This window comes from Microcebus murinus, chromosome 24 (genome assembly GCF_040939455.1).
Source record: "Microcebus murinus isolate Inina chromosome 24, M.murinus_Inina_mat1.0, whole genome shotgun sequence".
Taxonomy (NCBI): Eukaryota; Metazoa; Chordata; class Mammalia; order Primates; family Cheirogaleidae; genus Microcebus; species Microcebus murinus.
Genome location: NC_134127.1, coordinates 24,073,106 through 24,098,579, shown reverse-complemented (window position 1 = coordinate 24,098,579; position 25,474 = coordinate 24,073,106). Strand labels below are relative to the sequence as shown.

The following is a 25,474-nucleotide window of genomic DNA, read 5'->3' as shown; positions in this document are numbered from 1 at the left end:
TTTCCTGTAAGTCAGTGGGGAAAGTAATCAGTATGAGAGGTATTACCTGCACCTTTGATCCCAGCCTTTGGTAGTTAAAAGGGAAGCAGGTGAGTAGTTCAGAGTGTCCGTCCCTCTCTTGTAACAAATGACTCAGACACCACACTTTCCCCAAAAGGTCAGTTTCATCATCTTCCTTCAGTAAATAGTTATGAAAAATTAGAGTTGAACAAGACATAGTCCCTGACTTCAAAGAGCTTAAAGTCCAGACAGATAGCTATTGTGTGTGTCATTGGCTATGAGACTTAAAATCAAATCCCATTGTAGTCTAGGGCAGAAGTTAGTACTCGTCCCAGTTAGTGAGCAGGACAGGGGTGGCTTATCCTTCCCATATTCACGGGGACACTGTTAGAATGTTTTGCAAGTACCCCAATTGTGGTCGTTTAATCGGAAAAGGAAACACGTTTGAGGGTTACCATAATATTGTGTTTTTCTAATATCCATTTCTTAAGGATACCTTTTTTTGACTTCTATTATTAGATTTGCTTGCAAACGATGTTTAGCAAATATGCAGGAAAGAAAATGTCTTGTTTTTGTTTATCCCTTTTCCTTTGAATGTTGTTGGCAGGACACAGTAGCTTAGCAGCCTCCTACTTGAGTCCTGTGAAGTCCTTGGTGCCTCAGATGCCAAAGCTCCTGAAGTCTCTCTTTCCTGTCCGGGACGACAAGAGGGGCAAACGGCCGTCTCCCGTGACGCATCAGGTAAAGAGCGTCAGGAAAGCACCCGGGCCCCTCTTTCGGATGGACCGCTGGCGCACTGACGTGCTCTGCGCGCAAGCTAGAGGTGGCGTGGGGTCGGGGACAGGATTAGAACTGGGTTTAACCCGAGGAAGCTGGTGGTCATTTCTCCCCCACTCTCTTTGAGATAACAGAGCTGTTTAAGCTTCCTGACACGCTCCCTGCTTTCTGCTTTTAAAAAATGCCAAGGACACTTCTAATGTGATTTATGGTAACATCACTTAGAGCAACAATAGTAAAATTTATGAAGTGCACTTAATGTTGTTTGTGTATTGCCAAGTAGAAAATGTAATTCTATTTTTAATTCTTGATTTCATTTCTTTTTTTCCAAACAATTTTATATCACGACTGTCCTTCCCTCTCAACCTCTATTTCCTCTACCGTGGATAACCTGTTCTTTTGCTTAAAAGTGATCACTTGTCTTATATCCTTTTTTTCTTAAAACTCTCGCCCCAGCCCTAGGATATAAGTGTTAAAGAAAACGTTAAAGGGTTTTTTGTCCAAACAATCAGGAAGCTGCTCTTATGCAATGGCGGATGGGAACCCCATAGGAAATGCAATTTCTGGCCTTATGTAGGTGTTAACTCGGCAGAAAATGATAAATGAGGATTTATTTATACTCATTCAGAAACATACAGTGCAAGTTCTGTTGTTGAAATAGGTCTTTTGACATCAGCTTCTCCATGTTCTTTTAAACATTCAAGTTGCAGGAATGCAGGTGAGGAGTTGTCTAAGACTTAACCATTTAAAAGAATTTTCTAAGATTTTGAATGCATGTTCAAGGGAGATGGAATTAGTTTTATAAGGTTGCTGTGCAGATACGTTATTTTTTAAATCCAGCATTATATAAGCATACGCATATACATACATGTACACACAGTGGATAAAATTAAACATTGAGATTTTGCAGATGTTTAAACTGGGCACATAAGGGGTGCTTGACAGCTAACTGAAATGGATCTGTGACGTGGGGGTTGGGGGAGTTAAGTTATGGGGGAATATAAGGGTAGGTACAACTGATCTTCCCCAGTGGTTGGTTCTGTGTAAATATGCTAAACTGCTGTGTCATTGTTTCACTAAGTACGATTCATGAACTGCTGGTCAGATTTACTGAGGTAGGTGTTTTAAAAAATGAAGTTTCTAATTGTTAGTAGTGAAGTTTGATGAGCACTGTTTCTCACTTGCTGTTCAGTGAAGGCAGAGCCACGAAAGTTGAAGCAAATTGGAATTGTATTGGGAGTCCTTGAGTCCACCTACCATAATTACAATTATTTTTTTAAAGCTGTTTTCAGTTTTTGATGTAGCGAGTCAGGTCACCTGCTGCACATAAACACTGATTTGTACTCGTTGTGGCTTTTAAGTGACTGGTTCTCTGGGTGCTAGAGGAACCGACCATGTCTTAGACAGAAACGCAGTGACTGCAGGTAACCGGAATTTGCATGTCCCGGTTAGGAGAGGTTCTTCTGAAGTATATGGAAGATTGCAGAAATAATTTTTATTCATTAATTCAAACTTGTTTATTTTTTGAGCGCATATGAGCAAAGGTGTTGGGGAAACTGACCAATTTATGAAATTTATCTTATTTCATAAATAAATGAAAATGGAAACCTCAAACTGGCCTCACTGTGGATGCCCAGTGGTGGCGCCGCACACTCCAGTTGCTTTGTGGAAACTCCCCTCCCCCAGTCCCCGTCCTCCTCTGTTGCCCTCACGTCGGCGCTGGAGCCTCCTCGGTCTCCGGCTTCGGCTTCAGGGCTGCGCCGTCACCCCCTTCCCTTCTTAGCTGCTCAGTCCTCAGTTGCCTCTTTGGGGACTGTTGATCCCATGACACCTCTAATCTCCATCCTGAGCCCTTTTGTCCTTTTTTTTTTTTAATTTTTATTTATTTTTTTTGAGACAGAGTGTCACTCTGTTGCCAGGCTAGAGTGCTGTGGCGTCAGCCTAGCTCACAGCAACCTCAAACTCCTGGGCTCAAGTGATCCTGCTGCCTCAGCCTCCCGAGTAGCTGGGACTACAGCAACCTCAGCCTCCCAAGTAGCTGGACTACAGGCATGTGCCACCATGCCCGGCTAATTTTTTCTATATATATATTTTTAGTTGGCAAATTAATTTCTTTCTGTTTATAGTAGAGACAGGTCTCACTGTTGCTCAGGCTGGTCTCAGACAGGTCTCACTCTTGCTCAGAACTCTTGACCTTGAGCAGTTTTCCCGCCTCGGCCTCCCAGAGTGCTAGGATTACAGGCCTGAGCCACCGCGCCCGGCCTCTTTGTCCATTTTTAAATCTATTCCACGGTTACCTCCCACTCAGTTCCACAGCTTGAACTGTTCATGCAAGGTAACCAGAGGATCTCTCGCAACCTCATAGTAGTCCGTGACTCGAAAACTTGACTAAAATCCACATTTCTTACTGTGGCTTACAGTGTCCTGCGGGGACTTGTCCCCTGACCTTTAATCTTTTTTCCCTTTTTTCTCCTCTTTGTTTACCATATGAAGCTGCGTGAGCTGCTGTTTCTATCCCACAAACACACGAAGCTCGTTTCAGTATCAAGAGTTTGGTGCTGGCCTTCCACCTGGAATGAATGTTCTTTCCCAGCGTCCTTGCATGGCTGTCAGTCGCATGGGCTGCTACAGTGGTCAAGAAGGGGTCACTGTAGGGAAGTACTTGTGTTTGTCTAGTGCTTGTTAGTGCATCAGTTTTGGTGGCCTGTGATCATTAAAGGATTATCCAATAAGCACTATCAGACATTTCGATGTTTAGAACAACATCAAAGAGAGAATCCAGAAAAATATATATCAGAGCCTATGCCTAAAAGGAATCCGGATCAATTGTACAGTATAGGAAGTGGTAAATATTGATGTTAATATTGCAATAAAGACTTTGAGACAGTCAGTAGATGGTAATGCTGCTTAAGGTTTATGATATGAAACAGCACAAAAAACCCAAAGCAAAACCCCACAGATGGTTTGGGGGTCTACAGAGACCACACATGGAATCCAAACAGACCATGTTTGCCTTTTTTATTTCTCTCCCACTCCCTGATTTTTCCTTCCCTGATTTTTAAAACCATTTCTCTCTCCACTCCCCACCTACGAGGAATGATATTAAAACTACTTCCTTTTAATGTGTCTATCCCAGTTTGGTTTTGTTTCCTTCTCCGGAAGTGTCACAGTGACGAAGGAGCTCACACCATCCTGCCCGAGCCTGCGCCCCCAGTACCCTGGGCTCTCTTGCTTATTCGACGACACTAAGACGACTGCACTTGGCTCTGGACTTGCGACTCATGATACAGTGACCAGTTGGAATAGTTTAAGAAAATAACATCAGAAATGATTTATGAGGGAACATTAAAGGAGTTATTTGTAGCTTCACCAAACAGTGACTAAGAGAGTGACTGTATGAGCATTCAGGGGACGTCAGTGCCAGAGAAGGTGAGAGTCGGTTAAGGACGTTTCACTAAAGCAGTGACATGAATGTCATAGGACAGTAGAAATGAAAGTGACAAAGAGAATGCTGACAACTAGGAGTGAGTATCATGGTTTCTAGGTAACAAAGTACTCTCTGAAAAAGCAAAGTGGCATTTCTGTCTCTTCTGTTTTTTAAAAACAGGAAGTTGATTGGCGTATAAAATAATCCAGGAAAGGACAGAGGAATAGAGGTGGGTCCTGTTTCTGCCGGTCGTTCCTCATATTTTCATTCTTAGATTAGGTGGAAGAGGGCACAAGTTGTGTAATGAAGGAATGAGTATCATCAAAAAAAATGCTTTTAATCAGAGTGTCCTTGACATTTTCAGACGAGAATGTTCAGTTCCCTCCCTCATGCAAAGACACACAGACACGTACCCGCTCTAATGACAACACAAACGCTTATTGCCTGGTTCTTCGGAATCAGCAGGTTCTCGGATGAAGATGCTATTGTTCTCCTCTTACTATATTTCAGTATTGTATATCATCAGATGGATTTGACAAGGTTCTTGGATCTTGTAAGATGGAAGTTAGGTTTAAAAAAAAGGTTATAATTCACAAAATCTTTTGGTTTGAACATATTCACAAAGACTTTTCATTTCTCATAGTTATGGAGATTTGTTTTTTGTTTGTAATCAATTTCTGTCTGAGTTCCAGAAATGCAAAGAATACTGCACTGAAAGAGGTGGCAGCTGACAAAATTGCTGTCTTTGACCTTCTGATGCAAGTTTAGTAACTAATCTGGAAAATAATGAACTGCAATTAATGAAATCTGTACTCATATTCAAGTGTGTTTCTCAGACAGCACATAAAATAATTGAAAGAACTTCCTGCTTTCTAATTAGATAGATTGAATTAATTTGGCATAATAGCTTTTTTCATGTATCAAGAAGTTTGTGTTCAGATGAAGCTATTTATGTATTTCAAAGTTAGGGACTCTAAATGGCGTCTTTGATTAATCTGGGGAATTGAACAGTTAATGGTCAGATATCCACCATCAAAAGGTATTTCTGGCCTGTCTTTATTTTAGTGTCTGTCGCTTTTGGTTAGGGCTGCTTTAGCAGCAGGGATGTTTTTCTCCTGTTTCTAACTAGCCTCCCGTGTGGTGGGTAGAGAAAGCCTTGAGTGGAGAGAGCAGCATTCCTCCATCTCTGGTTCGAATACTTGTGTAACTATCCGCTTTCCGTGACTGTGATTCTTGCGTATATAAAATGGGGAAGCCAGCACAAATGCTAGTTCTTCTCTTGTACACAGGGGTGCTGTTTTAGGCTAGCCATACTTGGGCTTTCTTGATGAAACAAAACTGTATAAATGCTTATCTCCGTGTCTTGAATAAGGGTTCATCATCCTAACTAAAAGAAGAAAACAGATGTATGCCTTGTTTTGCAGCCTTCAGTTTCCTTTAATCATTCAGGTTATTTTAAGAATCACATATATGAGCATCTTTCCTGTAATTTAATACCGATAGACGTATATGGCTGTGGCATGCTGTAGTCACTGTTCTGGCGTCAACAAAGGGAAGTTGGCGCAGGCATTGTGGAGCAGTCTTTTTTTTTTTTTTTTTAAATTCATAGCAAATGATTTCTGTTCATTTGCTTTAGCGATGAATTCTTAGGCACCGCTAACACCGTTAGAAGACAGAAGACTTTTGTCTTTGTTAGTTTTCCAAAATCATAACATTTTGCTGTCTAGCTTTGCTCCAGAAGTTTATAGGTAATAATATGGACATACTCAGAGATACTAAGTCGAGAATGTTGTCTTCAGAAATCAGGTTTAGTAGCCGATGTTAAAAATAGTGAATTGTAACTAAAACTCACTCCAGCAAATAAGACAATTCCTAAGGCAGTGTAGGAGTCCACTGAAGGGGCTCGTCTGCCAGTTTCCCAGGAAGGGGCGTTGTATACTTCTGCACTGCTCTCTGCACCAGGAGCTGGCGAACTTTTTGTAAAGGGCCAGATAGTAAATAATTTAGGGTTTGTAGGCCATCTGGTCTTTGTACAAACTAGACAGTATTAAACGAATGAGTCTGGCTGTGTTTCAATAAAACTTTATTTAATTTTCACATGTCATGAAGTATTCTTTTGCTTTCTTTCAACCATTAAGAATGTAAAAGCATTGGGAGGCCGAGACAGGGGGATCTCTGACCAGCCTGAGCAACATAGCAGTGAGACCCTGTCTCTACAAATAAAACAAGAATGTAAAAGCCATTTCTTAGCTCATAGTGCATGCTAAGCAGGTGACAGGCTGGATTGAGACCCTATTTATTTATTTATTTATTTATTTATTTATTTATTTATTTTTTAAGAGATCAGGGTATAGCAGGCTGGAATGCAGTGGCATGATCGATCATAGCTCGCTGCAGCTTCAATTCCTGGCCTCACAATATCCTCCCGCCTCAGCCTCCCAGAGTGCAGGGCTTACAAGTGTGAGTCACCACACACCACCTGAGACCCTGTCTTTAAGGTTTTTTATTTTATTTATTTATTTATTTATTTTTTTACCCCAAGTAAAGACTTTGTATAAGGTTTTTTAGATTACCAAACATCTGTGATTTAAGTAAACATCATTTTTTGTGGACATTTGAAAAACTAATAACCATCATTTTGGATGCAGGGAAAATATATACATTTTATATAGAGATATAAAATTTTCTGACATAAATATTTAAGTTTTAATTGTTACGTAGCAATTTTAAAAGTAAACTGGCTGGATTCCAAAAATCAGAAGCATATCTTTTCTGGCAACCCCAGGTGTAATAATATTTAAAATTTTATTTATGTAATACTTAGGATAAGTTAGACTAACACATATCTAATATAATAAAATAAAAAGCCTGGATGGTGTTACTTCCTTTGATCCAGTGATAGCATAATTCATTTGATAGGAGAAATGGGCCTTTTAGTTGCTTGTAAAAGTAAAATTAAGTTAGGAATATTAATGTTAGACCCTGAGTGTCTAATTTTGATGAGCATAGAGGCTATCTTTGCTTTTACTCACATTGTATCCCAGCTCCTGACAGAATCCTTAGAGTATAGTAGGTACCTGCTACATATTTGTGAATGAGTAAATTAATAAAATCTCAGGTTCTTTGTTTGAAAGAAAATGGAATTAGCGTAACAGCCTAGAATGGCTTTGAGACTAATAAATGCAATTAATTAGAACCTTTCGATTTCTAGATCAGATATAAGTATCGACTGTTTAAAATGTACTCACAGTAAGCCAATTTAGAAATATCTTGGAAGACAACACAGAAAATTCCAGTGATTACGACAACTACAATACTTGGCAAGTATGCCGAGTGCTCACTGTGTGCCTGGCCCCATGCCAGGGGTTTCAACACCAATGCCGGGTTAGACCAGAACTGTCCCATAGAAATGTAATCCAAGCCATGTGTGTAATTTAAAATTTTCTATTCTCCACATTTAAGGAAGTAAAAAGAAAACTGGTCATATAAATTTTAATAATATTTATTTAACCCAGCATATTCAAAATATTGCCGTATCAACCTGTAATCAATGTAAAAAACCATTGAGACACATTCCCATCCTTTTTTTAATATGAAGTCCTTGAAATCAGGTGTGCATTTTACATTGCCTGCACGTTGCAATTCAGACACTAAATTTCCGTCGGAAATACTTGATGTACATTTAGAATTCATAAAATTTACAGTTGAAAAAGAGATTCGCACGCCCAGGCTGTTCCAAACACACTTAAAAGCACTTTAGCTGTTCAGTTTACATTTTATTCATTAAGGAAAGTGAAATTTCACTTGCTGAGTCACATGGGCCACATCTGATGTTCTCAGTGGCCACACGTGGGCAGCGGCCGTCGAGTCAGATGATGCCGCAGAGCGCGAGGCTCAGCGCCCGTGACCGTGAGGCTCAGGCCACCAGAGCCTCGGGAGCAGGAGCTTGGAGACCTACACTTAGAAAGCAGAATTTCACATGCAGATGTGATCTTGAGAGATTTCAGCTGTGTGATGGAAAATAACCAAGCGCTCCTGTTTGTAGAATGAATGAGTCAGCGAAGTGTTAGGAGGACGGATGGGACAAGCAGGGAAGTCCACTGCGTGGGACCCGTCCAGGTTTCCTGGTCTTGGCCACGTGGGCCTTTCGCAAAAAATCGCCTGTAGGTAGTGGGGAATCATCAGTGACGGCTCTAAAACACGTGTGACAGATCTGCGTTTCAGAAGCTCCTTCTGGCTGCAGTTTGGAAGGCAGATTTGGGGAGAATGAAGCTGGAAGGCTCTATTCGAGTGTGCACAAGACCCTCACCAGGAGTGTGTGACGTTGGTCGGGAGTCGGAAGTCTCCTTCCTATGTTGAGCACATTGGTACTGTGCGGCTCTGCCCGACAGGGGCGTGTGGCAGGCAGGGTGCTGGTGGCTCAGGTGAGGACCAGCTGGTTGCCACCAGCACACCTCCCTGGGTGACATTGCTCGGAGAGTTCACGTGGATGGGACTCTCACATGCAGATGTGCAAGCCCACAGCTGATCGGGTTTATGCAAACGGAAGATATAGAGCCAGGGCACGCATTTAAAATAAAAAAATATAACAGCTGGATGGATAAAGGTGCTGGTGTCATCAGGGCCGACACTCTTTCTAGAGCACCCTGCCACGTGAGGTTCCAGAGGGCCACCGAGGCACAGGCTGGCGCCCTGTCCTGCAAGCCAGGGACCTGTCCCCTGGTTACGCAATGTTTCCAGATTAGGTTATCACTGAGTCTGGATCTTTTAGTAATTATACGTGTCTGATCTTTATGCATCATGTATTACTTTTATCAGAACATTTTGCAAGATTAGCAAGTATTTTGTTATCTGCTTGCTTTTGTTACAGTTTTCCCACTTGAGCAGCAGGAAAATGAAAAGGTGGATACTGGTTATTTGTAGCAAAAAATACATCATACTTCTATTGTTGTATATTGCCTTAAATAATTTTGTGTTCTTAGATTTAAATCATTGGTTTGTGTTAGGGGCAAAAGAAAAAAAAAGACTTAGAGGATTGTATTAATTTAGGCACCATTAAACATGATATTTAAGAATTTATCAAATTCAGGGTAAGGAGTGATTATTAGGAAAGGTTTATTTTCAAACAGAAAGAAAAATACATCAGAAAATTGAACGCTGGGGAAATTTTAAAGTTATTTTTTTTTTCTCCTGACCTAATACCTCTCTTCCTTGGACCTACCCCATGCCCAGATTTCAGAATGTCTGTTTTATTCCAAATTCCTTGTAACCGTGCAATTCATTCTTCCTTGTGTCACTTGCTAAGTAATTGATGCATTTATTTGTTTATTCATTCAATAAATGTTACCATTTTATGTAAGGAAATGCAGGGGTGAACGAGACATCATCTCTACCCTTCAAAGAGCTTGAAGTTTAGAGAAGCTTCTTTCGAGCCCCATAGACAGATGAATAGACCAGTGCAGGATGGTGTTATAGATACTGTCACGTGTGGGGACGACACAGTGACGGGCGTGGGCATTGCTACCTGCATAGTATAGCATGCAAGGCAAGGTGCAACCTCATGGAGATCTTGTATGTCATGCCAAGGAGTTAAAGTTTTATTCCAATAGGTAGAGGGGTCTCCAAAATAGCTTTTATGCCAAGTTAAGAAATTCTTTTTTTTTTTTTTTTTTTTTTTTTTGAGACAGAGTCTCAAACTCCTGGGCTCAAGTGACCCTTCTGCCTCAGCCTCCCGAGTAGCTGGGACTACAGGCATGTGCCACCATGCCTGGCTAATTTTTTTTATATATATTAGTTGGCCAATTAATTTCTTTCTATTTACAGTAGAGATGGGGTCTTGCTCTTGCTCAGGCTGGTTTTGAACTCCTGACTTTGAGCAGTCTGCCCGCCTCAGCCTCCCAGAGTGCTAGGATTATAGGCATGAGCCACCACGCCCAGCCAAGTTAAGAAATTCTGAACTGTTATCCTCCTGTGTTCATGTAGCACGTGGAAGACAGAGTTAAAAAATGGGGTAGGATATGATCAGTTATGATCATCTTTTCTTTGAAATATTCCGAAGCTGTTCTGTTGCCCACAAGCTACTCGTCTGTGCTGTTTCAGCAGCGCTCAGTAGACAGTGTGACTCAGGTTCAGCTGGCACTGGAGAACTTGGTCCTTTTTCATCTCTGCCACCAACTCACGGGCCAACGTGAATGCCTTTAACCACTAAGTAAATGCTCCCCGAGCCTTGGTTCCTGTAGTGTGAAATGTAGATAATTATATTCACTTGCCTCGTGGGACTTCTCCTTAATATTTATAGCTGCAAAATACTTTGCAGTCATTTTTATTAATAGTTACCAGATGTGTCGTAAGGATTAATGAACTTAAGATCTGAAATGTTTTGAGCTCCTGAAATAGGAGGTGACTGTCTGCACAGGGGAAATGTAAAAGAGCATTAAAATGCAAGCAGTACACACTTGGAAATTTGAGCTATTGCATATGAAGGACGAATGGCACAGTTAAGATTCCAGTAGACTTTGTGGGTACATTGGGTGCCTTTAATAAGGTCACCAAACTCTTTACAGGCTATTGCGCCGTCTCTGCACCCGTGTGGCTGCACACACGTGCACTTCTTGCTAGTATCACCGTCTGTCCCTCTGCCTGTCACTCGTGCTTCCTGGGCATTGTCTTTGACCCCAGCCTCCCACAGCCAGTTGTTTCCAAGTGTTAAATAGTCGCCTTCCCATCTCTGAACTTTCATTTCTCTTTTCTTTTCATCGTCCGGGTCCAGGCTCTTATTAGCTGTTCACCCAGCAGCTTCGTAATGGATCCCCTTCGGTTTAGTGTCTTCCTGTCCGAGAATTAATCTGAAGGCGTAGTTCTCATCACAGCCTCCTCCAGAAACCTGTGCTAGCTCTGCATTGCCTGTGAAATCCAGGCCCAAGCTCACAGGGCCGCCTCCAGACCCCCACCCCCACCCCCACCTGCCCGGTGCTGGGGTGACTCTCACTTCCCTGGGTCTGGACCAGCCAGCAGCTCTTATTCCATCCACCTTTGTTGTGCTACTCAAGACCCCAAAATAAAATCTCTCTTGTGCAGGTATTCCAGAGCCATTCTATGTATGGTCGGCTCTCCTCTGAAACCTCTCTGCTCGTGAAGTTTCCGTCCTACTATCTGTCACGTTCCTTTGTTTTTATTTGTTTACGTTCCCTCCCACAGATGAGGTTGTCTGTCCATGGAGAACAAAACTCATGCCTTTGTGATCTTCGTGTTGCCCATGGCACTTGGCGCAATGCCCCGTGCGTAAGAAGACCTGACAAAGTCGTTGTTGTACTGAGTTCATACATTGAGAGGCAGAGCTAGTGTAGCGGTCAGTCCATCCTTACATTTATTTCAGCAAAATGTTCATTAAGCATTGACTGGATTTTTCTAATCATACTGAGTCATAAAGGAATGTGTAAACTGTTTCCACGCTCTGTTTAGGGAGGCGGGACTCATGTCGTTTAGGAAAGGTTCCATGCCAGGTGCTTAACCTTACCGTTCCTTCCTTGGTGGGAGCTTTACATTTTTATGCTAAGAGCTAAGCTTCACCGCAGTGGAAACAATTATTCCCCGATCTCATCTCTTTTAAATAAGATCCAACTGAAGGATGCAAGTATTCTAGAATTTGAGCTTGAGAAACACTTTTTCCTGCTTTTACTAAGAAATATACTCTGAACACCTTCCCATTCGTGGGGGACTTTAGATACTAGGGGAAAAACACGGCAGCCCCTGCGTTGGAGGGCTGTCGGGCAGCAGGGAGAGGGCTGCTTCCGGGCTCCGTCGCGAGGGGGTGGCAGGGGGTTCCGGGGGGAAGTGAGCAGGGGAATGGGCTGGGGGCTGCGAGAGAGGAGTGGGGGAGACTCCCTTCCCTTGGGCAGCATCAAGCCCCTCCGGCTCTTCTCTTCCTAAAGCAGCCCCAGGGCACGAGTCCAGTGGTCTAGTGGTGCCCTGGACTAAAACTCCATGCACGGGTTTGAGCTCCCAGGAGCAGGGAGGACATTGGCAGTCCGGGCCTCATCCTGCAGGCTCTATCCGGAAGGTCCTGACTCCATAGAAGCCTCAGGTGCCCCAGGAGCCGGAGCAGCTGGCTTGCTTGGGGCAGAACAAGGGAAGATACAGACACGGGGTGCACGCAATCTCTAGGCAGTTTAAGTTACGTAACAGAGCAACTACAAGCTTTTGTTCCCTATGGACACAAAAAGAAAAAAACAAGCCCATCCTGTCCCCGTTCTGCTAGAAGGGAGCCCTCTTTGGAGCTGGGTATGTGAGCCCAGGTCCAGACACCTGCAGCGGGAGGGTGACCCGTGAGGCCCCAGAGGTGGGTGGAGCGGGTCCAGGCAGAGCTGGCAGATTCCTGGTCTCCTGCAGAGATGGCCGTGCCTGCCTGGCCACGCCGTGTCCCGCCAGCCTCTCGTGCTGAGCGGCAACGAGATGGAGTTTCGGTTCCTTCTCCCCCTCCTGCCTTCCCTCTCCCTGGCCTGGCTGTCATTGTCCTTTGCGCTCTCTCCTTTTTACTGTTTTTTGAGCCTCGTGTGCATAAGCAGTGGAGTCCTTTCATGTGATGCTGGCCTGCATCGATTAATTCAGGCTCTTGCCACCTCACCTGCTCTGTTGCTGGCATCTCGTGACCGATTTGCTTCCTTGGACTGTAAATATTTCTCCAAGGAGTCCGTGTTCTACCACCAGATCTGTCTTTCTGGTCTTCGGCTGTCTTCTGCTTTTCTTGCTCAGGCGTCTGGTTTCAGATGCCCGAGGCCTCCCGCCGAACCTCGCCTGCTCTGTCTTAGGCGTCGGTTTGTGCTTCAGCCAGACAGGCTGCCTCCTGCTCACTTCCTGGGACATCCAGGCACAGGTCAGCTTCTGCCTCCTGCCTGAAGTCTTTCCGGATCTTTCCTATCGCTGTCACACGTGCAGCCCTTGATTAACTCGTGCATGTGTGGATCGGGGAGCGGAGCACACGCGTGCCTTAGTGATAGAAGCTGTGGCTTGTTCCCTGGGTGGGGCAGGAGCTCCTTGCTGGGTTCCTCGTTTCTTGTAGGGTCTGGAGCCCTGGCGCTTGTGTGTGTGATGGGCAGTGACGTGTTAGAGTTCTGGAGAGTTTCGAGAGTTCTTCCTCTTGGCTCTGCAGTCTGTTCAGTGAGAACCTTCATAGTTGTCCCTGTTCTGTGGCCCTTGAGCCCTCACTGTGCACTTGTCTTCCCAGCCCGTGCCCCGCATCATGGTGCAGTCTGCCTTCCCGGACGCCGGGGTGACCAGGATGGAGGAGGTGAGTCTGTGGGGCCTCAGGTCGCTGCTCCACATACAGTGGGTGGCCCCGGTGCTAAAACTGTCGAGTCCGCACCTGCGGTTTTTTATTTTAGCGTTCCCGGTTTGATAATTAACTATGATATAGGTCACCGTCTTCTCTCTTTCTGTTTTCCTTGTTACACTTTGCTATTTTCAACTTGTTAATCATATGATTGCTAAACTTTTAGGTGCTTGACTGCTAATACAGTCTGCTGCTTTAATAGCCCACTGCTAGGCAAAGGAGATTTCTATAAACAGAACAATCTCCCTCTTCTAAGTGTTTGCTTAATTCTCAGTTTTACATTTCATTCCGATTCATGATATCAGCGTGAAAAGACTAATGCTGAGCTGGGGAGAAAATAGTCTCTTATGATCTCCCACAGATCAACAGCACTTCTCATCTTATGAATAGCAAATCTATTTTCTCCTACTGTGCGTTCATTCTCTTAGGAAATGCTATATCTTCATAGGAAAATTTTCTTTATTAAAACAACAGCAACGAAGGCATGATAATTTGAAAGAACATTCAGACCTCTATGAATTCACTCCTATTTAAAAGACACTTTGACTCCAGTGTATGCTTGGTGTCCATGAGCTTCAGTGTAGACAGTACTGGGTCCCCCTGTGAGTAGGGTGTGTCACTGTGCCGAGGCAGGTTGGAGACCCCCCAGCCAGTGGGACGGTCAGAGCAGGGCCCTGCTGCAGCCCATCGTGGTGGTTTCCTCAAATGTGGGCTTTTACAGAAGTCTCCGGAAATATCTCTCTTTTGGCCGGGCTCGGTGGCTCACGCCTGTAATCCTAGCACTCTGGGAGGCCTGAGGCGGGCGGATTGCTCAAGGTCAGGAGTTCGAAACCAGCCTGAGCAAGAGCGAGACCCCGTCTCTACTATAAATAGAAAGAAATTAATTGGCCAACTAATACATATAGACAAAACTAGCTGGGCATGGTGGTGCATGCCTGTAGTCCCAGCTACTCGGGAGGCTGAGGCAGGAGGATCACTTGAGCCCAGGAGTTTGAGGTTGCTGTGAGCCAGGCTGACGCCACGGCACTCACTCTAGCCTGGGCAACAAAGCGAGACCCTGTCTCCAAAAAAAGAATGTCTCTCAGTGGTGAGGGTAGAATCCAAAGACGGCAGCTAGATCTCAGCACACACATCGACTCCAGGCAGGCCGGAGCGGAGCCCGGGTGCCAGAACCCGCAGGGATCCGCGGCCACTGTGGCCAGTCGGCACTATCTTTGTTGCTGTTGCAGATCTGACCCGATTCCTGCCTTTTCACTCGCCAAATCCTTTACCGCTCCGGGCCACGTGGTAAAATGAACATGATCACACGTCCTGCCCACGAGTGTCCGTGACTCACGTGGAAGCACGTGGGTGGCACCTATAAATGTGAGGCAGTGTCACTGGATGGCCCCTCAGGAACAGCCCATCCTGGCCATGACCTAACCGGTCTCACCTGAGAGGGGAGTAGGGGACAGAAATTGTTTGAGGACCACAGTGACTGTTCAGATTCTAGACTCTGGCTCTCGTAGTTCCATTTGTGTTTGTGTATTCTTCCCTGCGTGGTCAATGACACTAAAATGAAAACAGGAGAGAATAAATGAAACATGTACAAGCTGCAAGAGAAAAATGATTGAAGGATTGCCTAATCTTTTAGAGTATTTATGCTGGTGACAGTTATTGATCTATTGGATTGAGTAAATTTTGCAGCCTAGAGATCTATCACCAAAATGGGCTGTTAATCTCAGGAGGTGCCGTTAATTTCATACCCTGAAAGTGCGCCTTGCGGGGAGAAGGGGCCTCTGGCAGCAGGAATATAAATGACAGTTCATGGGAACATGCATGATTTATCAGGCTGCTGAGGTAAGCCAAGTAACTGTAAGAGACTTATAGATCTCAGCTGTTTCCCAGTTCAAATAAATCCTGTATTTCAAATGGAAAATGACCATTCCTGTAATATAAATAATTTTTCCGTAAATATTGGAAAACATATTTCTTCTTCTGAACAGCAGCCCTGTCCACTCGAGCATCCCTGTTCCCCACTCCCACCTCCCCTTTGCCTGTCACTGTGACCAGGAAATAGGAAGATAATCCGCAGCCTCTTCACACGGTTGTCATAAGTGCAAGAGCACCTTGCACGCGCCCCAGGGGCAGTAGGATTTAGATGGGCAGTGGCTTTTGTCAACCCCATAAGACGTGGGCTCTGTGTGTGTCCTCTGCCTGGGTGACTCAGAGGGACAAGAGGGGTGAGGCCATGGGGGGCGGCTGCTCCCCGGCCTGTCTCCAGGGTCGGAGGCCCCCTGAGCCCTGATGTGGGAGCAGCTTCCACAGCAGCCACAAAATGGCCTTGAGGAGAAAGGGCCACGGCCTGCAGGGAGCCTCTGTCCCCGTCTGCGTCCACCTGGCTCCTAGCAGGAGTGCCCAGCCAGGCCACAGGCCGGGAGGCTGTGCCCCGGCGCTCTCAGATCCTCCGATGAGATCATCGTTCTGACTTTTGCCAGAGAACAGAGCTGCCCTGGCCTCTTCAGTGATTCTCTCGGTGTCCTTGTGAGGTTGGCGGTGGGCAGGGGATCTGGTTCCCCAGGCTCAGTGTGGGTGGCTGGGAGGCTGTGATGGGCTGCAGGATTTAGTATGCCCCTGCTGTGTGCACCCCCTGTGGGAAGGCCTTGGCGACCCATCCTACCACGCTGCCCCTGCATGGCGGGCACTGGAGTCTCTCTTCTCAGTGAAGGGGAAGGAGTGGACAGGCAGGGGCTGTGGCCCGGGGTTCAGCAGCTCTGGCACAGGGACACTGTAGTCCCTCAGCGTTTGGCCCTTGCAGAGCCGGGGTCACATAGACGCAAGCGGGGGACCCACATGGAAGCGCCCTGGCTCCCTGCATCAAAGCTGCGGGCTGTCAGCAGCACACCCCGTGTGGATCCTGTGGGAACCGAGTAGCTGACCGCCCGCTCTTAGCCGTTCTGCTTCCTCTGACCCCGCAGGCTCAGCCAGAGAGCGTGGGTGCCGGCACGGACCCCGAGGTGCTGGTGCAGGTGGCGGCCCCTGCAGCGAGGATCTGCGACAAGCCTGCTAAAGTGCCTTCCCCGCCGCCGGTCTCGGTCTCCACGGCCACCCCCAGCCCCGAGGGGCAGGACGGGCCCCCCAGCCCCCTGAGCGAGGCCTCAAGCGGGTACTTCTCGCACAGCGTCTCCACCGCCACGCTGTCCGACGCCCTCGGCCCCGGCCTGGACGCCGCGACCCCGGCTGGCGGCCAGGCCGAGACCCCGCTGCCGTCTGCTGCCTCGGGACCCCAGAGTGTGCCCACTGCCCGGCTGGACGTCCCGGGCCCCGCGCTGGCCCCGGCGGAGCCCGTAGCCCCGACGCCGGAGGCCCAGGCCACGCCCGCCACCCGGCAGCTCTGCCCGGAGCCCGGCCCCGCGCCCGCCTCCCCGTTCCGCGTGCGCAGGGTGCGCACGGCCGAGCTGCAGTCCTTCTCGCGCATGCTCGGCGCCGACGCCGGCCCCGCCACGCCGGCCCACGGGGACCCGCTGGTCGCCGGGGCCCAGACCTTGGGCAGGCTGGACGTTGCATCAGATTCCGAGGAAGGCGACGAAGTCCCCGAGTGGCTCAAAGAGGGGGAGTATGTCACCGTGGGCACCAACAAGCTGGGCATCGTGAGATACATCGGGCCCACGGACTTCCAGGAGGGGACGTGGGTCGGCGTGGAGCTGGACTTACCCGCAGGTGAGCCTACCTGTCTGCCGCAGGTGTCGTGCCGGGCTGCCCGTGGCAAAGCGCGAGGGACTTGCCTCTTGACCTGGGCACGTCCTTTGGCCTCTCTGAGCGTCCCAGCCAGCCCACGTTTCCAAATCAGGAATTTCTGCTTGATAAGAGTTTCCTAAGGCTTGTAAGAGTAAGGTTTCCTCTTTTTGCTTCCTTACATTTTCCAGAAATCCCAGATAGTTATCGAAGACTACAATGACTTTGGTAATGACTGTTTAACATCCCAGAAGTGCCTGCATTTGAAGCGTGTAGCTCCACCTGAGGGTCTGCCGGGGTCACACGGGACGGGCCTGTGATGCTCCGTCCCCCAGACGTCCTGGGCTCCTCCGCCAGGTCGGGGACCTGGACAAGCGCATCTAAGCTGGTTGCAGGCCATTTAGTCCCAGTCAGAGTGGTGGATCTCAGACACGATCAGAAAACGGAGGGCCAGGACTTGAGGAAATTAACTTTATTTTTCAGCAAACTTTTTGGTCATTTTTTTTAAGCAGCTCTATTGCGATGTGAATTTATATACCGTAAAATTCACACCTTTAAAGTGTACAATTCATTGGTTTTTAGTGTATTTGTAGAGTTTTGCAACCATCACTATAATCTAATTTTAGAGCATTTTCACCCCTAAAAGAAGCCTCACGTCCAATTAGTGGCCGCTCCCATCCCCCAGCCCCAGGTAACCATTGATACAGTGTTTGTGCCTTTAAATTTCTGAGCTGCGGAGGGTGAGGGGGGATCTTCAGGGCTGGCGTGTAGACTGGTGGGTGCCATTGGCGAGTGGGGAGGTGCCGGGGCGTTAGGAGTGGGCTTCCTGCGGGGCCCTGCCTGGGGCGCTCCCTCCCTGGCTGCAGACCTGGCTGAGTGCCTGTGACCCCTCTGTCTCTGGTCCCATAAGCTTAGCTGTGAAGTCACTCATTGTCTTTAAAAATAATTTGGCAGACAATAGCTTGAATTGGAAGTGGTTCTAGATTAATGTAGCACAGGCTGGAAAAAGTTTAGAAATCCATTTCTGCTGCAATGCAAAGGGGAATTTGGAAGGAAGTTTACGCCTGCGGTTGAACTCAACAGTTAAAGGGCAATTAGCCAGTAATTTAGTTCCTCCAACAAGCAATCATTAAGCACCTACTGTGTTCCAGTCACTATTTTAGATTCCAGGATACCTTGGTGAGCAAGACTGAGTCCCTGATTTAACTGGACTTTTATTTTAGAGAGGAGAAAGTTACTAAGAAAACAGACAAAATTTTGATGGCAATAAATGCTATGAGGAACATAATGGGTGTGAGGGGGTAGAGGATGGCAGGTGTAGGGAGGGCCTAAATAACCTTCAGGGAACCAGAGACATGCATGATGTGGAGGAGAAGGTGGGCTGGGACCTGGGCTCCCAGAGGGCGGCGGCTTTTGCGGCCCTGTTACGGAGTTAGGTGTGCTTGGCAAAGCTCACCTTTGCGGAGAATGGAGCAAGGGGGAGAGTAGAGGCAGGAAGGCTGTCGCAAAGGTCCAGGCGGAGATGACGGTGGCTTAGCCGGTAGGACTGGGAGTGGAGACAGGTGGTTAGAGTTGGGGAACATGGGAAGGTGCAGCCAGCAGGGCTGAGGGGTTGGACATGGAACGTTCAGGAAGGAAAGAGTCAAGGAACACACCTGTGGCCAGAGCAGCAGGGCAGACTCTGGGACTACTGGCTGAGTTGGACAAGCCCGGAAGTGGCATCTTGAGCTCTGTTGGACACACCGGAGGGTCCTGGGTGCGGAGAGCCTGCGGGTGGAGGCACGCCTGGGAGGCCACAGGGCCGAGCTGTGGCCTGTGTACCCCAGTCCTCCAGCAAGTAGAAGGGGCAGGATGGAGCCAGAGGGTGAGGTGGGAAGAAGGGGTGTGTCCCTGGAGTGGGAGAGGACAGTCTCCTGTCCCTCTGCCCCTCCACCCTCAGTGCAGTTGGTGGAGCAGCTGGGCCCGTGTGGAGCAAGGGAGAGGGACCGGGCGGGACGTGGAGCGTAGATGACTCGTGATGATGCTGTGGGTGGCGGTGGCCCCTCTGCTCTGTTTCCCTGCCCTCCACGCTTCCTGAGCTGGTTCTCACCCTTCCCTGTGAGCATTTCCTGTCTGCTTTTGCATGGCTGGCCCTTCCTTACCATCTTGATGTGTCGGGTGGCATCCGACTTGCCGTCCTTGGGCGCTTTGCCAGTTTCCATGTGATAGATTCAGAGAAGTCATTCTACCAGCGCATTGTCCTGGGCTGAGGCCTGGATCACCAGACGGGAGACGGTCTGACCTGGCCTTCCGCTTGGCCCTCCCTGGGGCCCGTCCCCTCACATGTGGGGCTGCAGGACTGGGGGGTGTCTGTCACTGGCGACCACTGCTTGCTGTTATAGGAGATAGTCACCTATGTGGTGGCCACATCCAGTCCCTGCTAGACAGTGGCCAGGGCCCACGAGCCATCTGTGTGGGGGGCCAGTGCCTAGCGGGGGCCCAGAGGTGGCAGTTGGGGACACAGCCTCTGCAGAGGAGGGGGTGCAGGCGATGTGCAGCTGGGTCACCCTCCACATCACCTTCTTCTTTCCCCGCAGGGAAGAACGATGGCTCCGTGGGCGGCAAGCAGTACTTCCGGTGCAGCCCCGGCTACGGGCTGCTGGTGAGGCCCGGCCGCGTGCGCAGGGCCGCGGGCGCGGCGAGGAGGCGCAGTGCGGGGATCAGGCTGCAGGGCGCCCCAGAGGCCCGCCAGAGCGCCACGCTTTCAGGCTCCGCCACCAACCTGGCCTCGCTGACGGCCGCCCTGGCCAAGGCTGACAGGAGCCACAAGAACCCCGAGAACCGGAAATCCTGGGCCAGCTGAGCCAGCTGCCCCAGGGGCACGTGCTGGGCGCCCTGCGGTGACAGCGCCAGGAGCCGGGTGCCCGCAGGGTCCTCCCTGGGGGGCCGGGCAGCAGATGCTTTTTGCACATCGCAGGGCTGGTGACCTCCCCGTTTCCCGTCCTCCCTGGGCCTCTGGAAGCTTTATTTTCTCTCCACACAGAGGATGAGGGGGCACCTCAGCCTCCCCAGGTGGGAGTCGAGGGTTCTAGGCGCCCACAGGGGTCGTGGGCTCGTGGGAGTGAGGCCCTGGGGGCACGAGGCCCGGCCACGTCCCTGTGTGCCTGTGCCTGGGGCTTTGTTCTCTCGTTCCTATTTGTCTGTTTTAGTGACCCCAGGAATGTCATTACAATTTAAACCTTAACCCTAACTACTAGTGCCTTTCCTCCCCCTGCGGAGGGCAAGCCCACCCTGACCTCCTGGCTGGCACCTCGGCCCCCAGTAACAGTCCCCTAAGTGCCTCTGGCCTCCCGGTGCTCTCGGCCACGGCGCCGTGTGCCCGGCTCCTGCCTCGCTCCTAGGACAGGGTTTCTCACAGTTTCTTCGTGGGTGTTCTGGCGCCTTTACACCTGGAAAGTCTTTTCTGTCTGCCATTTATTCCCTTAACCGAATGCTTGGAATATATTTATTTATATTTATTTTTTTCAAACTCTGAAATCATTTGCAAGCCACAATCGTCTGCCTGGGTGCGGGTGGCCCGGGGCCTGCCGTGCACGCCACCAGCCTCCTGCCCTGGGTGGGGGTTTCCCGGGGCAGCCAGAGGACGGAGCCCCCTCCTCCTGTCCCTGTGCTGCAGGTGCGCTCGGCCTCGCTCTGGCTCAGATGAAAGCAAACACTCGGGGAGTCACGTTGCTGTGCTTCCCTTGTAGGTGACGAAGCTAGAGCCACTTACTCCCTTATCAGGTTCGATTGTGGTTGCTGGGAAGGTGCTTAGTCCATTTCAGCTTCTTGGTGATTCCCAAGCCCTGACCCTGACCCTACCTGGGGGCCGAGGCTCGGCCGGCGGCTGGGAGGGGGAGCCGCCCTGGTTTTCCCTTGATGCTCATGGCAGCCGCCCAGGCCCGCCAGGTGCCCAGACTCTCTGTGACAGGTGCTGGCTGGACGGCAGGAAGCAGCCAGGGCGCCCCCCACCTCCTCACCGGGGAGCTTCTGGGCCCGGAGCCTGTGGCCCAGCCTTCGGGTGGGGTCAGGTCTGCGTGTGGAAGGCAGGGCGAGTGAGGCGGAGGACACACTCTGGCAGTGCTGGGCCACCCGCTGCCACAGTGCTGGGATGGGGGCCCTGCGTGAGGATTCGCACAGGCAGTCTGGGCGCCCGTTTTTGGTCCTCACGTTGAGAGAACACTAGAAAGCTCCGCTGAGGAATCTCTGGTTCTCTGCGGACTTGACAGTCCTCTGAGGGGCTGTGGGGCTCCCTGTCTCTGGCGGGGGCTGCCTGCCTGGTGGCCCCTGAGAACACCACAGTGTCCCCCTCCAGCACCTGCAGCCCCCAGCTGGCTCAGGAGCAGACAGGAGCCCCTCCTCGGTGTGATGAGTCCAGCCTTATGTGCACGCGAGACTTGTTTTGTCCAGAATCAGCCAGAGGCTGGTCCTGGCCGCCGCAGGGAGGGGTGGTCTCCCTGGCGGGCCCCTCAGCTGCCTTGGGTGCCCTGCGCTGCGTAGCCCCTGGCTGGGAGTGGGAGTCTTTCTCTTTCCCCAGTTGCAGGGCCAGACACAAGGGGCCCAGCAGGAAGGATCCTGCCCCAGCCCAGTCTGGGACAGTGCCACCCTGGTGCCTCATCAGCTCCGACCCGAGCGATGTCCCTGACCCAGGAGGGCAGATGAGGCAGCCTCCCGAAGACAGCCCCGCAGGAGGGTCTGGTGGGGCTATGCGTGTTGCTGTCCTGCCTCCTTCCTTCTGCACTGTGACCTGCATGACCCTTAGGGCTGGAGGGAGGCACTGACCGAAGGACTCACTGCAAGGTGCACATGGTGTCACTGTCACCATCCACTGCCCACCTGGGCAGCCCGGAGTGACTCTAGCCCTGCCCTGTTAGATGAGCAGTGGGGCTGTTGGAGGGCAGCCGCCCCGCCTGCCTTCCCGCTCTTGCTGCAGACTGGCGGGGACCTGCCGCCGGGAAACCAGGGACGCTACAGCGGTGAGCCCTGCCAGCCTTGGCCCAGCGGGTGGCAGGTGCGGTCTTGAGGGTGGGCTGGGCGCCATTTCCTCCGTCCTCCCTTCTGCCTCCCTGATCCACAGACCTAACTTAAACAGAGAGTCCGCCCTGGGACTTTCTCCACGCCGCTCTTAGAGGGCCCCAGGCTTACCGCAGCTCGGGGACACTTCCTTGGGTCCTCTGCCTCCCGCTCTGCACGCCCAGGGCCACCACTAGCCCTGCCACAAGGCCCTCAGGCCCTCATGAAGTACACAGGCCACATGGGTAGAAAGGCCCATTCCCACCCTGGGGACTGCGTCGGGTCGTGGGGGGGCAGGGGACCAGCAGGACACCAGCAAGGAGGGGGAGAAGTTTTGGGGCCCACCAGGTCGGGCCTTGTGTACTCAGTGAGAGAATTGGGCCGGGCTCGTGACTGCTGTGGAGGCTGAAAGGCTTGGGTGTCCCCCCTGCGCCCCCCCATTACTCCCTGGCATTTCCTCCTCTTGCCTTAAAAGCTCCTTGAATGTGAAATGGTCCAGAAATCCTGAGTGTTTCTTTTCCTTTTGGAGACTCGCCCTGTCTGTGTGCACGCATGTGCTAGGTGTTTAGGGTCCCCCTACCTCCCGTGGTCGGCCCCCAAGGCCACCTAGATGGGAGTGTCCGACTGTAGTGCCTTAGCTGCGGGGACTGGCGTGCGGCCTGTGCTCTGTGCCTGTCGCCGGCCGGTTGTACCCAAAAGCATCTTTCTCTCGGAAAAGTCTCTGGTGCCTTCCTGGTGGGCTGCTGACACTAATGGTGTTGGGAGGGTCTTAGGACATCTCTGTCTGGATTTTTGTAAATACGATGGGTTCACGCTGAAAGAAGGGACTTTGATCCCGGAATTATGTTGATTTGGTACACATGAAATGGGAGTTCAGATATCCAAAGACTCTGTAATGAACTGTAAAGACGTAAATGACTTGTGTTGTATAATGAACTAAACCACTGTAATTTTGTACCATATATGCCTTTCTGTCAAGTGACCAACGGCTTCTAAATAAAACCACATGATGTCTTGCCTGTGTCTGGGTCAGTCGTGTTGCTCCGCTGTGACATTGGGGTGTTTGGGCTCATTGCAGACCTTCCCCCGTCTTGGCGTGGCCTTGTTCTCAGTGACGAGGGGCTTCGCAGGGTTGAGACTGGAAGAGGGAGGTCCGGGGAGCAGCAGCAGCAGCGCCTGCATCTCCCAACCCGTGCGCTGCCCGGAGGCCGAGCTGTTCACGATTTGGACCAGAGAAGCCAGGGTGCCCTGCGGGGTGGTCGGCCACTCTGTGAGCCTAGTTTAGGCGTCGTCAGCCCCTTACAGAAGCTGAGAACCAACGGGCACTTTCTGGGGGCCGGAGAGCCCAGGTAATCGGAGCTTCTGGGCTAGCTGGGAGACAGATGGCCTGGGAGGGACTGTCCCCAGCTCTCAGGCAGGGCTCCATGCCCTGCCCTGACCTGTGTGATGGTCTCCACACTGGACCTCCCCCTCTCTGCACTGTATAGAACTGGAAGGTTCAGTAACAAGGTGTTTCAAGAAGGGAGGATTGTGGTTGTGGCCAGCGGGCAGGGCCTGGGCCTGACCGCCATCTGTCCAGCTCTGTGTCCAGCGCGGGTGTGGAACAGTGCTGAGGATGGCAGGCCAGCCTTTGAGCCGGGGAGGATGAGCAGGCTTCCTGCGATAGGGCTGTGGAGTCCCTCTCACGGCCAGGGGCCCACAGCCCAGCACCAGCGAGGGACACGGGTGGCTGGTGCACATCCCCACGAGGAGGCAGGCTCGCCGTGGCCCTGTGCACAGCTTTGCTTTCTCCTGTGCCAACATCCACTCGGCCCTTGTCCGATACCAAATACGCTTGCAAATGCTGCGGCCACTCGGAGGGCTGGACGGAGGTGGCCATCAATCAGAGCACATCTTAGCAGGACTTGTTTATATTCATAAGTGCAGAAGAGTTGTTCTCAGAGATAAGTGCTGCCAAATAATGACAGAAATTTGGCAGGCAGGAGTTGCCCTGCTCTGAATGAGGCAGGAATCTGAAAGTAGAATTGATCTAGCTCCTAGGATAGATCTTATTTTTCAAGCTGCTGCTCTCTCGCAACTCAATGAGGTGTCTTTTGTTTGCATAAAGCTGTTGTGGGGTTTCTAGTTGCTGAGACTCCAAAATGGGCTTTAGTGGATGTCACATTTCATTAATTCATTCACTGTCACTCAACGAACGTTTGCATGTGCCTGGCCTCGAGGAGTGTGCAGTCCCATGGCAACAAGCCATCCTGGTGGGTTCCACAACAGGTGACCCTGCACTGCCCTGGGGCACAAGGGAGGGGCAGGCAACCAGAGGAGGTTGGGGAAGGTAGCCTTAGAAAGTGCTCAGAGAGGACATGGGAGCTGGTGAAGGGGCAGCTGGGGAGATGTCCAGGCCTGGGGCATGTGGTGGACGGGTTGGATGTGGCATGGCACTGAAGGCTCTACTGCTTAAGCAGAAAGAGCAATTTTGGGTCACATAAGAGGAGCACGGGGTGGGGATGTCCTCTGTGTGGGCCCTACCCCCACCTTCACTTGGCAACTTCCACAGGGTTTGGGGGCAGCTTAAGAGTTTGCAGAGTCTCTTCTAATTACGTACGCTGAGAGGAGAAAAAAGGCCCTTCTTAGGTTTTCTCGGAGAAGTCTAATGGATTCCAGAGTCTATTGATGTGAAAGGGAAGCCTTTAAAGAAAACCAAATAATGAAGCTTCAGCTGTTGTTATTATTTTTTTACTGCCGAAGGTGAGGCCCTAGGAGAGAGCCCTCCATTAAGAAAACGAGGCTCAGGGCGTGGCCCGGAATGGAGAAGCGGAGCCGTGTAGAATCTAGCTCTCAGCCCGGGTAAGTCAGGGCTGCGTTCCTTGTGGGTGGGGACGGTGTCAGAGAAGCCCAGCCCGATTTCAGGGACAGCAGGGTGGAGGGGGTGGGCAGTGAGCAGAGAGGCTGGTGCTCACAGTGGGGGACGTGCAGTTGGGGACTCCCCTGCTGCCATCTGGACGCAGCAGAGGCTGGAGGGGCAGGCGGCGAGCGGCCGCAGTGCTCTCCCGAGCTCGGCCTCGCTCCCTCAACCAGGTGCCGTGTAACTGGACACGCTCCTTTTCAGGTGTCCTTGGGACTCACGTTTGGAACACATCGTCTGTCCCTCCGGTAGGTAGTGTCCGGCACCTCCCAAGTGATTGTTCTGATCCAAAGAAATC

At 50.3% G+C, this 25,474-nt stretch overlaps 1 protein-coding gene across 3 annotated transcripts in view; it reads left to right on the top strand.

Moving 5' to 3' along the window:
• The window catches only part of KIF13B (kinesin family member 13B), a 156,344-nt gene extending 133,046 nt beyond the window's left edge, over positions 1-23,298 (top strand). For 2 of the 3 annotated variants that reach the window (XM_075997139.1, XM_075997141.1), the window contains exons 37-40: positions 608-741; positions 13,428-13,490; positions 16,490-17,231; positions 19,823-23,298. In XM_075997139.1, coding sequence (XP_075853254.1) covers positions 608-741; positions 13,428-13,490; positions 16,490-17,231; positions 19,823-20,088 — 1,205 coding nt within the window. In that variant the 3' untranslated portion in view covers positions 20,089-23,298. The remainder of the gene's footprint in view (positions 1-607; positions 742-13,427; positions 13,491-16,489; positions 17,232-19,822) is intronic. The other variant, XM_075997140.1, reaches the window with a different exon arrangement.
• The last annotated feature ends 2,176 nt before the right edge of the window (positions 23,299-25,474 follow it).